The sequence below is a fragment of the Neofelis nebulosa genome, chromosome 2, assembly GCF_028018385.1.
Source record: "Neofelis nebulosa isolate mNeoNeb1 chromosome 2, mNeoNeb1.pri, whole genome shotgun sequence".
NCBI lineage: Eukaryota > Metazoa > Chordata > Mammalia > Carnivora > Felidae > Neofelis > Neofelis nebulosa.
Window position 1 is genome coordinate 217,986,454 of NC_080783.1, and position 17,900 is coordinate 218,004,353.

Below are 17,900 nucleotides of genomic sequence, written 5' to 3' on the forward strand. Positions count from 1 at the left end.
CTAAATCCAGGATGATCTCATTTCAAGATCCTTAATGACATCTGCAAAGACCCTTTTTCCAAGTAAGGTCACATTCACAGGAATGAAGACGTGGACGTACCTTTCTGGGAGCCTCTGTGCCACCCAGCAACACCCACTGTGCCCGGGGAGATGCAAAGATTCACATTCTCGGCCCCGAATTGGCGATCCTGCGGGTCTTGAGGCTTTGGCCAATTTCAGAGGAATGCCATGACCAGTTCCTATCATTCTGAGACCCAGGCTCGGCGGGGAAGCTGCGTCGTTGCCATGGTGATCCCACACCTTGAAACTTTTGTCCTTTTGCATTGTTCGCAAGGAACTAATTACTGAAGCTTGGCTGGAAGCACAGGAATGTGAGAGGTGGAGTGTTTCTGCAGGAAAGTCATTGCTCCGAGTGGGGACCTTCCTCTCCCCTCATCAGACAAGCAGAATCTGTGACATTCTTTGGATTTTTCCCAGACGACCGTTGTACTAGGCTCAGTCACAACGTTGAACATAATCAGGCACATCGTAATCGGACGCATCTGGGAGTGAGGAGAACAGCCCAGTGGGAAGGGGAAATAAATGCCCCTCCTCACCCTCACCACGTCCCACCCCGCCAGTCCAAAAGAGATTCTGAAAACGTTCGACCCCCCAGAAATGCGGGTGGTCACAGGGACGGGAAGGGAAAAGCCTCTGCATGAACATGATTCATACGGCTCTGCCAGGCACGGAGCAGAAGGGCCAGGCAGCGGGTGAAAGCCCACTTCTCCGGGGAACTGCACCAACTTGGAGAAGTTGTTGTTTACCCTTCCTGCGGTTTTCGTGCAGGCGAGCTTGTAAAAATGAAGATTTGGGGGATTCGTCAGAGTTTCAGCCCGGATAGAATTTTGGCAAAAGGTCCTGTGGGTAATTTCCTTTCTCATGAGCTCTTTCAATGCATCCGTCCCCTTCTGGATTCAGCGTCCTGCCGGGGGGAGCGTGCTGGGGCTTGAACACATGGCCCCAGTGAGCCCTGGAGAGCCTACCAGGTAGGAGGATGCGGAGGAAAACCCCCTCCTTCTTAACGGTGTTTCACAGCAGAGGCAATTCTCGCTCCTATTAACACCACACTCCAGACCAAGATCAGCGTACTAGTGAGGAGTCAGGAGTAGGAAAGCAAAGTCGAGGTGGTCTGGCAACTTTACGCTATCTTTACGGAAGGAGGTTATGCATTTTTGAGAGCACAGGACGATTAAATACATTGTCCACAAAAATAGAAAAACAGCCCCGCCTCTGGACAAGCGAGGGCTGCAGCTGCCATTTTCCTGAAACGTCTCCCCCTCCGTTCCAAACCTTCAAGAACAATTTTCTTTGCCCACTTGTGCCGATCGGGACCACAGGTCTGCCCTCTGCTGGTTAAGGGACATTCGAGCAGCGTTCCGACTGGGAAGGGGATGATGTTGGGTCCCTTAGCCACCTGCCTGGCCAGGGGATGCAAGGTGTCCTCACTCGCAGACACTTCATGTTGGAGTCAGAGCTGTTAAGTGGGCAAGAGAACATTCCCCGCCCTCGCGGGTCCCTGATAACATCTTCACACACCACGTGTCCGAGGGAAGGAGAAGACAAAACTGACGTCACCACACGTACGGCTCAAGGTCCTCTGAAACATCATTATACAAATCAGTCTAAAAGCGAAATAACAATTGAACGTAAAGGCAGTCCTAAAAGGAGACAGACCTGCGTCTGAATCCGTTTTGAGGTTTACGAGCTCTGAGGGCTGGGACGAGAACCTGCCTGAGCCCAGCTGCCTCCTCTGTCAAGTGAAGCTATCAGTAATTACATTGGAAAATTAAATGAGAGGAATCCGTTAGCACAGTGTCTGGCACATGGCAAATATTCTATAAATGGTAGCTTAAATATTTTCCTTTTTCAATCCATTTAATTCTAGAAGCTGGAAAATCTTTCTCTTGCGCGCGGAAAGTAGGAGAAGCCGACGTCAGAGAAGAGGGGTTCATGACCTTGTAGTTCATGACCAGTGTCGTCACCTCTAACCCAGAGTTCTTGACTAGGGTGATTTTGTCCCCTAAGAGACTTCTGGCAATATCTGGAGACATTTTTGGTTGTTGCGGCTGGGGGGGGGTACTACTGGCATCGAGGGGGTAGAGGTCAGGATAGTGCTAAGCTCTTACAGCGCACAGGACAGCCCCATAATTACCCAGCACCAAATGTTGATAGCACTGAGGTTGGACACCCTGCTCTGACCTTTCTAGAAGCGTCTTGAGTTTTATTTTTTTAATTTTTTTTTCCTGAGGGTCGGGTACGTGAGCAGGAGAGGGGCAGAGAGAGAGGGAGACACAGAATCCGAAGCAGGCTCCAGGCTCTGAGCTGTTAGCACAGAGCCCGACGTGGGGCTCGAACTCACAAACCGTGAGATCATGACCTGAGCCAAAGTCGGACACCCAACCGACTGAGCCACCCGGGCGCCCCTGAGTTCTAGAACTTTCAATCTCTGACAGGCAACATTTCTGCTAACTGCTTGGCTTTCTTGACGACAGTGGGATCCAGAATCAAGGATAAAATCTTCTGGATTTAAAAGCCACCCAAAGTCAAGAGATCAAGACTCCCAATATATTTTTTTAAAATGTTTAATTGTAATAAAATACACATAACATAAAATTTACCACCTAAACCATTTTGTGTCATTTATTTGTTTATTTTGAGAGAGAGCGAGAGCAGGGGAGGGGAAGAGAGAGAGAAGGAGAGAGAGAGAGAATCTCAAGCAGGCTCTGTGACGGTGCAGAGCCCTAGGGGGGGCTCGAACTCAGGAACCACGAGATTGTGACCTGAGCTGAAATCAAGAGTCAGATGTTCAACTGACCAAACCACCCAGGTGCCCCCACCTAAAGCATTTTTAAGGGTACCGATCAATAGAGTAAGTACATTTACGTTGTTGTGTGACCAATCTCCAGAGCGCTTTCCATCTTGCAAAACTGAAACTCTATAATTCTACACCCATTAAACAACTCTTCATCTCCCCTCCCTACAAGGACTCCTGCTATCTCTGTAAGATAAAATACTCATGTGTGTTTTTTTTTAATGACCTACAGCAGCCATCCAGGCACTGTAAGACGATCTAGCCTAAGCAGACACAAATCCCAAGAATGCCAGAGACGACTTGGAAACTGCCTTCTTCCTGGGTATCATTGAGCTGCTGATCTATCTACTTCTGGAACCTCCTGGCTTCTTGCTAGATAATAACTTCTGTTTCAGGGAGAAAACATGTAAAAACAAATTAAAATAACCAGCCAACCAACAAAATACCCATAGGTTTTTCTTTGAAGTTGGCACTTAATTTAAAAGAAGACATCTCTTTGGGATACCTGGGTGGTTCAGTCAGTTGAGTGTCCAACTCTTGATTTCGGCTCAGGTCATGATCCCAGGGTCTTGAGATTGAGCCCCACATTGGGCTCTGTGCTGAGCATGGAACCTGCTTGAGGTTCTCTCTTTCTCTCTCCCTATGCCCCTCTCCCCCACTTGTGCTCTCTCTCTCTCTCAAAAAAGCAAATAAGTTTAAAAAGAAGACATTTCTTCAAACCTGGCATGACTCTATGGTCAAAGCGGGTCCCCTCTGTGACAAAGCCACCTCCACCTGTCTCTCCTTGGGGTTCCCAAGAAACGACGGGTAAGGGAGCTGGGCAGCTTATCACACTACAGAACCACGTATTTCCTGAGATCAGGGATGTTCGTGAAGAAGGCTGACCGACCCCAATTCAGAAAGGCTTAGAGTTTCCCTTGGCTCTCTGCTGGGCTCCTGGGGTCCCTGGCACCTCAGCCTGAGCTCTGTTGCCCTACCTATCAGTGGATGAAAACATCTCTCTGCTTCCCCACTTCCATCATCTTTTGCTTCGAGCTCTCTTTCCTCTTGGTTTCAGTGCACGTTAAATACATGCATGTACGTTAAGCTCTTATTACATGCAGACACACAACGCTGTTGGAAATAAAATACAAACTATTTCAAGCACTTGCCTCCAGAGCTTACAGTCTAACAGAGGAAATAAACGTGTAAAGGATGGAAATTTGTCAGTGGAATATAAGTGGTATGAATGGACATTACGTTGTACAAAAGGACTGAGATTAAACCTGATGAGACACAGATAGGAGGTTGTCTTTGCTCCCTCCAGAAATCCCAATGAAAGGATAACAAAGGAACTAAGTATAAATACACATGGACACAATGCATGTAAGAGACAGCATTGGACAAAAGATGCGACAAAAATTTGGAAGACGGAAAATGGAGGGGCCCTTTGTAACAAACTTGGGTTACAGCTTTCTCCACTTGGCTAAATGCTTGTGAGGTCAGGGAAGACAACTGAAAAGTGGGCTGGTTTGTGCTACAGGATCCAGGAGTGATTCAGGAATTGGAGGCTGGACATGTGTGTTGCTAGTCTATGTGCAGATAGTTTAGAACCTCAAATCTTTCCCCAGTCTAGCCAGTCAGGCAACTACAGCCCCACCCGCACCCTGTAGGGGGTTTATTAATTGCTGAGGCTCGACAGGAAAGGCCCTGGAGTCTAGATAACAAAGCAAAGGTAGATAGCAGATATTGTAATGAAATGCTATTCCTGTCCCCTTTCCTACAGAGCTTTTACCTACCCCAGGCAGAGGGAAAAGTAGGACTCCTCCCTGGGAAAACCAATACACCCAAGAGAAAAGACCTACAGATCTGACATGTGGGGGGCCTTACCTGACAACTCTCTAAGAGCCCCCCTGAAGAGTAGTCTTGAACATGTACACGGGGCTCCCATGAATAGACAGCCAAGGATCACCAGAGTTTTGAGAAAAGTCCCTTCCACCCACCCACACATACCCACAAAGGCCAAAACAAACAGGGGGAAAAATAACTAGGAGGAAAAACAAAAAGTGAAAAGGTAGAATAAAACTTAAATACATTCTCAGAAATACAAGAGAACAAATTGCATATACAAACCTATATGCAAGACAGCCTGGTATTGGCATAAAAACAGACACATAGACCAATGGAATCGAATAGAAACCCCAGAACTAGACCCACAAACGTATGGCCAACTCATTTTTGACAAAGCAGGAAAGAACATCCAATGGAAAAAAGACAGTCTCTTTAACAAATGGTGCTGGGAGAACTGGACAGCAACATGCAGAAGGTTGAAACTAGACCACTTTCTCACACCATTCACAAAAATAAACTCGAAATGGATAAAGGACCTGAATTTGAGACAGGAAACCATCAAAACCTTAGAGGAGAAAGCAGGAAAAGACCTCTCTGACCTCAGCCGTAGCAATCTCTTACTCGGCACATCCCCAAAGGCAAGGGAATTAAAAGCAAAAGTGAATTACTGGGACCTTATGAAGATAAAAAGCTTCTGCACAGCAAAGGAAACAACCAACAAAACTAAAAGGCAACCAACGGAATGGGAAAAGATATTTGCAAATGACACATCGGACAAAGGGCTAGTATCCAAAATCTATAAAGAGCTCATCAAACTCCACACCCGAAAAACAAATAACCCAGTGAAGAAATGGGCAGAAAACATGAATAGACACTTCTCTAAAGAAGACATCCGGATGGCCAACAGGCACATGAAAAGATGTTCAACGTCGCTCCTCATCAGGGAAATACAAATCAAAACCACACTCAGATACCACCTCACGCCAGTCAGAGTGGCCAAAATGAAGAAATCAGGAGACTATAGATGCTGGAGAGGATGTGGAGAGACGGGAACCCTCTTGCACTGTTGGTGGGAATGCAAATTGGTGCAGCCGCTCTGGAAAGCAGTGTGGAGGTTCCTCAGAAAATTAAAAATAGACCTACCCTATGACCCAGCAATAGCACTGCTAGGAATTTATCCAAGGGATACAGGAGTACTGATGCATAGGGGCACTTGTACCCCAATGTTTATAGCAGCACTCTCAACAATCGCCAAATTATGGAAAGAGCCTAAATGTCCATCAACTGATGAATGGATAAAGAAATTGTGGTTTATATACACAATGGAATACTACGTGGCAATGAGAAAGAATGAAATATGGCCTTTTGTAGCAACGTGGATGGAACTGGAGAGTGTGATGCTAAGTGAAATAAGCCATACAGAGAAAGACAGATACCATATGGTTTCACTCTTATGTGGATCCTGAGAAACGTAACAGAAACCCATGGGGGAGGGGAAGGGAAAAAAAAAAAAAAAAGAGGTCAGAGTGGGAGAGAGCCAAAGCATAAGAGACTGTTAAAAACTGAGAACAAACTGAGGGTTGATGGGGGGTGGGAGGGAAGGGAGGGTGGGTGATGGGTATTGAGGAGGGCACCTTTTGGGATGAGCACTGGGTGTTGTATGGAAACCAATTTGACAGTAAATTTCATATATTAAAAAATAAATAAATAAATTAAAAAAAAAAAAGATAAAATAATCAAAGAACAAGAAAGAGCTCTGGAAAATTTAAAAATTTTTTTAATGTTTATTTATTTTTGAGAGCAAGAGACAGAGACACACACAGAGTGTGAGCGGGGGAGGGGCAGAGAGAGAAGGAGACACAGAATCTGAAATGGGCTCCAGGCTCTGAGCTGTCAGCACAGAGCTTGACACAGGGCTCAAACACATGAACCACGAGATCATGACCTGAGCCAAAGTCAGACACTTAACTGACTGAGCCACCCAGGTGCCCCTGGAAATTTTTAAAAAATATATTATGACAAGTATTTTTCAAAAACCAATAGAAGAACTGATAGACATAGTTGCATCTCCAACAAAGACTCAAAGAACAAAAGGATGGAAATAAAAGCACGTGGGAATCAGTCCAGGAGGTCTGGCATCACAATAAACATAGCTCCAATAAGAATAAACCCAAAAAACCAATTAAGTGGAATTAAGTTATCAGTCTAAGATATTTCTCCAGATATATCAGATATATCCAGATATATCAGTCTAAGATATTTCTGACTGAGTGACTCAGTCAGTTAAGTGTCCAACTCTTGATTTCAGTTCAGGTCATGATCTCACTGTTCGTGAGTTCGAGCCCCATGTTGGGTTCTGTGCTGAGTGTGGAGCCTGCTTTAGATTCTCTCTCTCCCTCTGCCCCTCCCCCCCCCAAAACAAACAGACAAACAAACAAAAGAATATATTTCTCCAATGGACAGAAATGAACCCACTGAATGCATAGCACAATCCATTTTAGAAGATCTATACAAGGTACATCATCATGTAATTTCAGAAAACCAGGAATAAAAACAATGTTTCCAAAGAAAGAAGAAAAAAAAAAAAAAAACAGTTACAAAGCCATAGGAACTAGAACAGGGTCCATCTTATTGCCAGCAACATTGGGAAACTGAGGTTGTAAACCAATGCCTTCAAAATTATGAGGAAAACTCTTTTGAACCTAGACTTTTGTACCCAGTCAAACTATCCACCTAGCAAACTCACTATCAAATATAAAGGTAGGATAAGGGTATCCAAGTTCTCAAAAACCTGGAAAGATTTACTCCATTAAAAACAAGGAGGGGTGCCCTGGTGGCTCAGTCCGTTAAACGTCCGACCTCGGCTCAGGTCATGATCTCATCGTTCATGGGTTCGAGCCCTGCATCAGGCTTGTGCAGATAGCACAGAACCTGGAGCCTGCTTTGGATTCTGTGTGTGTGCCTCTCTGTACCTTCCCCTGCTCATGCTCTGTCTCTCTCTTTCAAAAATAAACATTAAAAAAAGGGGGGGGGAATGAAACAAACAAATAGGAAATAGGGCATTCAGGAACAGGGGTGGCAACAGTGAAGACAGGGAATGGGTCATCCTACAGTGACAGTCTAGGGAAGATGCAAGATGACAGCTGTGGGACAGGATGTATGTTCCATATATAAAATTCTAGAAAATGCAGACTAATCTACAATGATAAGTAGCGGATTGGCAGTTCATCATCTTATTTATTGTAATGGATTCACAGGCACATACATGTGTCAAACTCATAAAATTTTTCACTTTAAACATGCGCATTTTATTGCACGTAAACTATACTCCAATAAAGTAGCAAAAAAAATTTTTAGGAAAATGAGAGAAGTATAGAGAAGTAGAAGACTGGTCCTGGAGAACTATCCACAAAGAAGCCATAGAGACAAAAAGAAGGAAGATACAAAAGAGAATAAAAAGCATACAGAATACACTGAGAGGGTCTAACACGCTTAATTGAGATCCCCAAAGAAACAAGAGAATCATGTCACGGCAGTAATCCCAGACATCTAAAGGAAGTGAAACCGTATTGGGAACAATGTGCTGGAAAACAAAAGAGCTGCCAAACTAGATTCCTCTACCCTGAGCGGAAAAAAAATCCCTTAATATTAATAAAGACAGATAAAGATCTTTTCAGATAAACAAAAGTTGAGAGCATTGTTCAACAGCAGACCCCATACTCAAAAAAATTCCACACGGTGTTTGTTTAAGCTGAAGGTCAATGACCCTTCATGGAAGCTCAGAGATGCAAGAAAGGTTCAGAACCAAGTTCAAGAATGGTTCAGAGATTTAAAAAAAAATTTTTCTGGCTAGAACCAAAGCTCCATGAAGAAAGTCAGGAGCTATAAGGCTGAAAGATGTGTGAACCTAGATCACACGGGTCCTGAATACCAGCAGAAGGAAGTAAGGATGATGGATACAGAGCAACATGGAGGTCGAGAGAGACAGAAAGCAGAGCAGTGGAGGATGGAGAGCTTATAATGAAAAAGAAGGCAACGCCGTTAATGCTGCCTGGGGTCCAAGCCAATGGCGAGGAAACAGATGCCATTGGCTCTGGGGCTCAAGAAGTCACTGGAAACTTTGAGGAGGGAATTCTAGTGAAGGATGGGAATGAGGGTCTGATGGCAAGAAGGGAAAGAGTGAGGGGCGCCTGGGTGGCTCGGTCGGTTGGGCGTCCGACTTCGGCTCAGGTCATGATCTCACGGTCCGTGGGTTCGAGCCCCGCATTGGGCTGTGTGCTGACAGCTCAGAGCCTGGAGCCTGTTTCAGATTCTGTGTCTCCCTCTCTCTGTGACCTCCCCCGTTCATGCTCTGTCTCTGTCTCAAAAATAAATAAACGTTAAAAAAAAAATTTAAGAAGGGAAAGAGTGAGTGGAAAGGAAGCAGAAGCAGCAGGTACCTCCTCTACGTGGAGGTCTAAGAAAGACTTAGGTCTACTTCTCCAAAGTAGAACTTTTGGTTACTCCCTCCAAACCCTGCCGCTTCCCTAGCTTCCTCGGGAGCATAGATGGCCTCACCCCCCGCACCGCAAACCAAAATGGAGGAGTAACTAACCACCGATTCTGCTCTTCCACCCCCACCCCCTCCAGACCCAACCTATCGTCACTTCCTGTTGACCCCAGTGCAACCAGTGGTCCTTGCTTGCCAGCCCCGTGCGGCCCCCGTCTTAGTGCAAGCCCACCTCCCTCTCTTTCCAGAACACTGTGATAGCCTCTAACAGAGGAGGAGGGGAGGGGCTGCTTCCATTCTTGCTCCCTCTAGCCTCATCCCCCTGGAATAATCCTTCGGAGGGGGGGATGGAAATAGGACCATGTCACCTCCCTGCTTAAAATCCTTCCATGCTCCCCATCGTGGTTGGAATAAAATTTGAATTCTTGAACACTGCCCTCCACGAGCCCTAACCGAGCTTCTTTAACACCTTTTCCTACCGCTTCCTCCCCACCCCCACCCCCACCCCACCCCCCGCCCCCACCTGATACGCTTCATGCTCACTGAACGATCAGTCTTATGCTTCACCCTCCCTGTTCCTGGAGCACATCAAACTTCTTTCTGTCTCTGAGCCTTTGCACCAGAACGTTCTTCCCCGAGGTCTCGCAAGCTGGAGCCTTCCCGTCATTCAGTTCAAAATTACCTCCTCAGACAGATCTTTCATAACCAACCAACTTCACATGAACTCCCCCCACCTGCGACGTCCCACCATTACATCAGCGTGTTTTATTTTCCATACAGCACTCAGCATCTGAAATTATCTTGTTTATTAAGTGACTGGTTTATTGTCTCCACTTCCCCGCCCGGTCCCCTTGGAGGATTAATTCCACTAAAACAGAAAACATGTCCTTCTTGTGAATTGCTGGACCGCCAATGCCCTTTCCTGGTTGTTGCCTTCCAACTTAAAGATAAGCTGAGGAGACACTGTGGGGGAATTTACAGAGGCTTAATAAGAGGTGAATGCAATAGGTTTACCAAGTAACACTGGGGGCTCGTTGAAGTCAGATAGCATCAACTGTGCGTTTTCCAAGACTTTCCCCAGCTACTCCCGACAGCCCGGGAGAAGCGCAAAAAGGTAGAGAAGGAGGAAGAACCAACCGGAGAATGGATGTGGTGGACAGAGCCAAAGGTCAAAGGATTTTTGATATCGCTGAATGACCAAGAAAGCAGCTCGGAAAGGACCCCAGCTGAATGCTGATGGATTAGGATGGATTAACACACAGGGACCAGGGACCTAAAGTTGCAAACGGCAGGGAAACCAGTACCCTTGGCACAATGGATGGATCACCTTGCAGGTGAAATGCTGAGTTCCAAAGGCAGGAGCTCTGAATCGGAGATTGCGGAGATGCACACTTTGTCGGGATGGTGAGGTCTAAACCTGGTGAGGTGTGACCCCACCTCCCCACCCCCTGTCCGTCCCTGCACTGCTGCCAGACCCCCCCCGCCCCCCCCCCCCAAGGCTGCCTCTGGGGTGTGGGACTGTCTCAGTTCTTGGAGGAGTGGCCCTTCCTCTGGCTGACTCAACCCTTCTGCAATTGTCATCTTGGCTAAAGATGTAAATGACACGTCCCTGAAATGCTAAGGGGGGAGATACCATCAAGAAAATTTAATCCTTGAGTGCCTGCAGACTTTCCCTTCTTTTCTTTAGCTAAGGAATATTTTCCCCCTAACTCCTCTTAACAGGGTTATCAGAGTTCAGGAGGAAAAGAGAGAACAGGCTATGAATGGCAAACAGGCACTGAGTCCCAATCTGGACTCAGTGACAAGAGAATAATAAAAAAGATTAGAGGTAATTTTTCCTCCTGAATTATAGAGAAAGGGTGTGGATCCAGACCAGCTGTGCAGGGTTGGGTCAGGCTGCTAACCTCATCTCTCAGGAGTCCTACTCAGGAAAAGGGGGAAGGAGTGAAGGGGTTCCAGTTGGGGGATGCCATGAGTAGCAAGTAAAATTGCAGGGCTCCCAGTCCAAATGAATTTCAGACACACAATGGATTTTTTTAGTATATGCATACGCCCCATGCAATATTAGTATACTTATCCTAACAATTATTCACTGCATATCTGAAATTCAAATCTAACTGAGCCCTGTATTTAGTGCTAGAAAGGAGGGCCCCAGCACTAGATAGAGCCATTAAACAGAGGAAGCTTCCCGATAGGCAGTCCTAGGAAGGCCACATGTTCCGGGTCATTCTGAATACGAATGGTGGTAAAGGTTAGGGGCGCCTGGGTGGCTCAGTCGGTTAAGCATCCGACTTCAGCTCAGGTCATGATCTCACAGTCTGTGAGTTCGAGCCCTGCGTTGGGCTCTGTGCTGACAGCTCAGAGCCTGGAGCCTGCTTCAGATTCTGTGTCTCCCTCTCTGTCTCTCTGCCCCTCCCCTGCTCATGCTCTGTCTCTGTCTCAAAAATAAATAAAAAACATTAAAAAAATTAAAAATAAAAAACAAATGGTGGTGAAGGTCAAGGTTTTTATCTTTTCTATTTAAAGCTAAGAGAATTTGGGGCGCCTGGGTGGCTCAGTCAGTTAAGCATCCGACTTTGGCTTAGGTCATGATCTCGCAGTTTGTGAGTTCGAGCCCCGCGTCGGGCTCTGTGCTGACAGCTCAGAGCCCGGAGCCTGCCTCAGATTCTGTGTCTCCCTGTCTCTGCCCCTTCCCCACTCATGCTCTGTCTCTCTCTCTCAAAAATGAATAAATGTTAAAAAAATGTTTTTTAAATATAGCTAAGAGAATTCAAAAATGATAATATATACATATATAATACATACACATGTATATATAAATATATTACATAAGTATACCAGGCTGGGCTTTGCAGCTAAATTACAAACTGGTTTGTGGCTTTACCCAATAAAGAGAAAACAAAAATGCAAGGCAGTGGGGCACCTGGGTGGCTCAGGCAAGTGCCTGACTCTTTAAAAAAAAACCCGATGGGGCACCTGGGTGGCTCGGTGGGTTAAGTGTCCGACTTCAGCTCAGGTCATGCTCTTGCCGTCCGTGAGTTCGAGCCCCGCATCGGATCTGTGCTGACAGCTTCAGAGCCTGGAGCCTGCTTTGGATTCTGTGTCTCCTCCTCTCTCTGCCTCTCCCCTGCTCATGCTCTGTCTCTCTCTGTCTCTCAGTAATAAATAAATGTTAAAAAAAATTAAGAACAAAAACAAAAAAACATGAGGTCGTGACCTGAGCCAAAACCAAGAGTCAGACACTTCACGGACTCAGCCACCCAGGTGCACCTCAAATGCCTCGCTCTTGATTTCAGCTCAGGCCATCATCTCACAGTTCGAGTTTGAGCCTCGCATCAGCACTCTCAGCATGGAGCCTACTCGGGATTCTCTCTCTCTCTGCTCCTCCCCCACTTGTTCTCTCTGTCTCTGTCTCATATATAAATAAATAAAGTTAAAAAAATGCAAGGCGGGGCGCCTGGGTGGCGCAGTCGGTTAAGCGTCCGACTTCAGCCAGGTCACGATCTCGCGGTCCGTGAGTTCGAGCCCCGCGTCAGGCTCTGGGCTGATGGCTCGGAGCCTGGAGCCTGTTTCCGATTCTGTGTCTCCCTCTCTCTCTGCCCCTCCCCCGTTCATGCTCTGTCTCTCTCTGTCCCAAAAATAAATAAAAAACGTTGAAAAAAAAATTTTTTTTTAAATGCAAGGCAATGAGTTAATGTGGCTGAGTTTCGTCCGTTGCTCTGGCACGAGTAACGGTTGAATGGGTGTGGTAACTTATCAATTTGTACTGTTCCTGGTTTCCATTATTTTGCCCATCAGAGATTAGGGTTTTTGGAGGGAGAAACAAAACAGCCAACCTCCGAAATAAATTTACTCTCAGGCCTGTGGTGTATCTAAGTTATTTTCCATTTGTCACAACCACTTTCCAAGTAACCATACTACAAAGCATCATGGGCCCGAGAGAGGACAAACACAGAGCATCCCTGAGTCACTATTTATTTTGTTCGGGTGACGATAAAAACCAGGTCATCCTCAATCATAGAAACGCAGACCTGAACGTTCTGAAACATATGTTAGGTCCTGTTTATATAATTCCTAGAGGCGGTGTTTTCCAAAGCAGAAGAAGGATAGCAAGGAATTTCTACCCAACTGAGCATTATGGCCCAATTAACGTCTACAAACCTAAGGAAAAAAGGAATGTCTCAACACTGTAGTTTTTTTTCCCCCCAGCCTCTCTGTAAGAAATTCTTAAAGACCAGCAAATGTCAGCAAGCAACTTAGCCCTAATCACTGTTCTGCAAAGGAGAAAAAAGAAAGACCGTAAAAAATTGCTGTGATAGCTTGCGGAACATGAGGGTCTGCGGAAGCTACTGCGGAGAAGCCTCACACAGCTAGAGAAACAGCTCTTCCTTTGCAACCCCGGGGCAGAGGTCGGCTCCAGACTGACTCAATAAACCTGCCTCCGCTCACCTATGTGTCTCATGCCAAAAGATCCTAAGAGGGGTGGGCAACTTGGAAGGGACCACACACAGGCCCAGATGGTGAACATCTGGCCAAAAATTAGAAAGAGAAAGAAATCAACTTCTCAAATCCACAGACAGGTGTTTGGGGCTTCCCAGGGGACCTGCTTAGGAAGGGCAACAGGGATGGTTCTAAACTGATCCTTAGTTAAGGAACAACACACACTCCTGAGAAATAATGAGGAATGGATACAGGTCAGCATGAACCAAACAGGTGGCAAGAGTATGGGAGCTCTGCTGTCCACCTTCTCTTGATAATTGCATCCTTTCGAAGACATTTAAATTATTTAGATGATTGTAACCGAGACATCTTTAATAATGGACCAAACAGCAGGCACCAGGTTGAAATCAATTAGACTCCACCGCTAAATTATAAGGTAGAAATTTACAAGAGGACGGCTCTGGGATAGGGACTGAAGGTATATATGCCTGCCAGAGACAATTATGTTAGGAACCAAATGGGTATTGCCTCGTCAGTTAAGAAGCAGAAAAAATGGTCAGGTGCTCCTAAATATAGGGCAATAATAAAAAACGATAATGAGGAGGCTGGTCCTCTGGGCAGGGTTCTGGACGGCCGCGAGGAAAGACAAAGAACAACGGAGGCAGGAACCAATCCCGTTCTGGGGGTTTCCTGTGCAAAGACGAGCCAGCAAGCGGGGCCTCGAGGAGTCTCGGGCCAGGGTGGCCTCACGGGGGTGGCCTAGGTGGGGCTGTTTGGGACAGGATGCTCGCCGCACCGGTAGCCGGCGGGAGGAGGGGGTGATGAGGCAAGGGAGAGGTCGTGGGGCACACAGGGAGTCCCCAGGTGTGACCGCAACGTCCCGGTCCGGTCCCCGCTGAGCCGTGCTGGCTTCAGGATCACGAGCAGCACGTGGCTGGCCCCCGGCGCCGCGTCCCGCCCTCAGCCGCGCGGGGGCGCAGGGCGCAGGCGCGCTGCCGCAATGCGCGGGCGGCGGCGACGCCACTCCGGTCCGCCAGGGGCCGCTGTGGCGCAGGCGGGCTGGCCCGCGCTGTTGGGGCCGCGGCTCGCCGGTCCCTCTTGGGCACGGCCTTGCCGGTTTGGCGGGGTGAAAGGTTGCGAAGATGGCGACGGCCTTGAGCGAGGAGGAGCTGGACAATGAAGACTATTACTCGTTGCTGAACGTGCGCAGGGAGGTGAGGCCTGCGGCGGGACGCCGTCTGGGCGGAGGCCGCGCCCGGTGGCTCGGGAGGGCCGGGCTGGCGGCCACCGCTCCGTCCCCGCCACGGGCGGCCGGGACCCGGCGGGGAGGCCGCGTGACCCCGTCCGACATGCGCGACCGGCCGCCGACCGGGCGGTCCCCACTGCCCCGACCCTTGCACTGGGGGTGTCCCGCCGGCCTCTGCCCCTGCTCTCGACGGCCGGGGCGCCGCGTCCTGGCAAGGCCAGAGGCCCCGGTGCCCGCAGGAGGGAGAAGGCTCCCCGAGGTGGAGGCTCTTGGAGTGGGGTTCCCGGCCCTCCAGGACCCGGTGCCTCGTCCGGCTCACAAACTCACCTTGGCCGAGGGGCTAGGTCATCGCCCCCGGCCGGCAGAATGGGAAACTGAGTCTCAGGCACCAAGGTCAAAGCCACCAGCAAACCTTCCCACGGGGGTCTGTCCGGTTCCCGAGTATCCATGGGGACGTCCGGCTTCTGAAGTGAATTCAGGCCCCGAGGCACGTGGCTTGTGTCCTCCTGTCCCCTGAGCTGCTGTCCCGAAATTGCAGGAAGAGCCTCCCGAACCTACAACCTCAATCCGGAGGCCGCAGTTTAGGAAGAAGCCGTAAAGCCAGGAAAGCAGGCGGTGCCCCAAGCACGGCCTCAGCACGCGCGTCGCTTTCCAGACGCCCAGTGTTTGCACCCTGTTTCCTCCCCCAGTAAGAGATAGGGTCTCACGCTGTGCCTGGCACGTAGTAGGGGCCCAGTAAGTTTCATTTCTTGTTGACCAGCCCAGTTGACATCAGCGTGAAGGGCAGGAAGGCTTCCAAGGTCAGGTCATAAGGTGGATCTTTTATCTCTAAGCTGCCGGGTTCGGTCTTCCCAGCCCTGCTAGAGAACCGTTAATTCCCTCTCTCATTTTTCCCAGCGATCGTAATTAGCCAAGTTTGACAAAGTTGTAGACAAAACCAGTCACATGTGTGTCGTGCGTAAATGTTGGTGTGCATGGTGTCTGTCGGTAATAGCCAACATTTTTTGAGTACTGCTTTTGTGCAGGGCCCCGTGCCGAGTGAACACTTTATGTTACATTATCTTGTTCATTTCTCACCCCGGCCCCTAAGGGAAATGTTATGATAATCCTTGATTTACAGCTCAGAAAACTGAGGCAGAGAGAGGTTAAGTGACTTGCCCAGAGTCACATCAGTAGAAAGTGCGAGAGCCTGAATTCATCCCTGGGAAGTGCGGGCGGAGCTTCCGCTCTGCTGTCATAACTAGTCAGACTACAGAGCTGCCAGTTCTGGTACCGTGAGCTTGGGCACCCACATAAAAATCCCCCAAATGTGCTAGCTAGCCACCATGCATTATGAACAATGAACTGTCTGGGGGGAACTACAAGTCATGTTATCTGCCGTAGGCACCTGGAGTTTCTCATAAGTAATAAACAGTAAAGCTTGGGGTGAATCACTTCTTTGGCCTTGGGTTTCTTTCCCTTTGAATGAAGCTGTTTGGCTAGTTACTAAGTTTTCTCCAGTTCTTAGAAGCAAAGCAGTATATGAAACCAGCTTTTCTGAAACCAGCCTTTCTTACCACTGGTTTATAGTCGGTCTTATCAGTAATTGAGCAACAATGTATCCCATTTTCCAGGCTTACTGAATCTTATTTCAATTTTTTTTTTTTAACGTTTATTTATTTTTGAGACAGAGAGAGACAGAGCATGAACAGGGGAGGGGCAGAGAGAGAGGGAGACACAGAATCTGAAACAGGCTCCAGGCTCTGAGCGGTCAGCACAGAGCCCGACGCGGGGCTCGAACTCACGGACCGTGAGATCATGACCTGAGCCGAAGTGGGTCGCTTAACCGACCGAGCCACCCAGGCACCCCCAGGCTTACTGAATCTTAGGCAGCTGCAGATGATCAAAAAGATCTAGAATAATAGACTTGGCCAGAGTCTTTGGTAAGCATTTGTCAGAGGTATACCTTAAAAATGCTGGGGTCTTAGGACTTGCCATTGTTATTGGACTGATGAGTGGGAGCCAAATATTTATTTCTTTAAAAAAAAAAAAAAAAAAAGTCTTCTCTCTCCCAATGAGTTGAGGCACTTTTCATGTTTATGGCTGTAGGTGAAATTCCTGTGAAACATGTTCTCTTGCTAAAGTCACTTTGTGTTCCCTGTGTCCACAAGCTCTGTGTAAAATGTTATCAAGTGTGTGCAGATTTTATCTCTGAAGATTCTACTGGAAGAGAAGCTCTGAAGGTGATCTCTGGATTTGATATTTACTAGAATTTGTTTTGTGAAATCAGAAATCAACCTGAAGTTGAAATAGCATGATTTAGTTGGAGAGTTAGAGGAAAAATAGAAGTAATCTGAACTCTTACATGTGTGGTTGGAAGGAGACAATAACACCTGTTTATTTGCTGTCAGTTCTGCAGCTTGACGCCATTTACATATACCTGTAGGAGGCAAGGTCCTCTTCCCACCAGTTATTCAGAGTACCTTCCAGAGAGTACCTTCAACGCTCTGTGTTCAGGAAGTTCAGAGACTTTTCCCTAGAAACCTGAAATGGAAGCAACCTGACCCAAAACCGGGGAATTCTATTTAAAATTTGAAAAATTACAAGCCTGATACATAGTTAAAATTGGAGTAATACAGAAATGTTAAAAACCAGCTTACAAATCTCTTTTTCCAGGTTTTAAACTTCAAAATATCCACTTGTATTGTATTTCAGAGAGTGAAGCAGGCAGCTAGACAGGACCAGATTCTTCTCTAAACAAGACTTCTGTGATCTTTAATGAGTCCCTTTTCTCCAGTGTTCTGGATTTCCTGTTTGCAGAGTAGAGCCATTACCACACTGAGGAGGGAGTAATTTATCATTAACCCGGCACTCTGAAACCAGATTGGCATCTTTGGTTTAGTGTAGTCAAATGTGTCATCATGTGCCTAAAATCTAACTGATCTGAGGTTTCTGGGATGACTTTCCAGGACTTAATTGGGAGAAAGAATTCCTGACCAATCAGTGAACTTTTCTTGATCTTTATACATTTTATAGACATTTTAACTGACACATTCTACACT

General features: G+C 47.3%; 1 protein-coding gene across 2 annotated transcripts in view; it reads left to right on the forward strand.

The window, feature by feature from the left end:
* Positions 1-14,694: 14,694 nt before the first annotated feature.
* Positions 14,695-17,900, forward strand: part of DNAJC11 (DnaJ heat shock protein family (Hsp40) member C11) — a 66,596-nt gene continuing 63,390 nt past the window's right edge. For both annotated transcript variants that reach the window (XM_058719245.1, XM_058719248.1), the window contains exon 1: positions 14,695-14,827. In XM_058719245.1, coding sequence (XP_058575228.1) covers positions 14,756-14,827 — 72 coding nt within the window. In that variant the 5' untranslated portion in view covers positions 14,695-14,755. The remainder of the gene's footprint in view (positions 14,828-17,900) is intronic.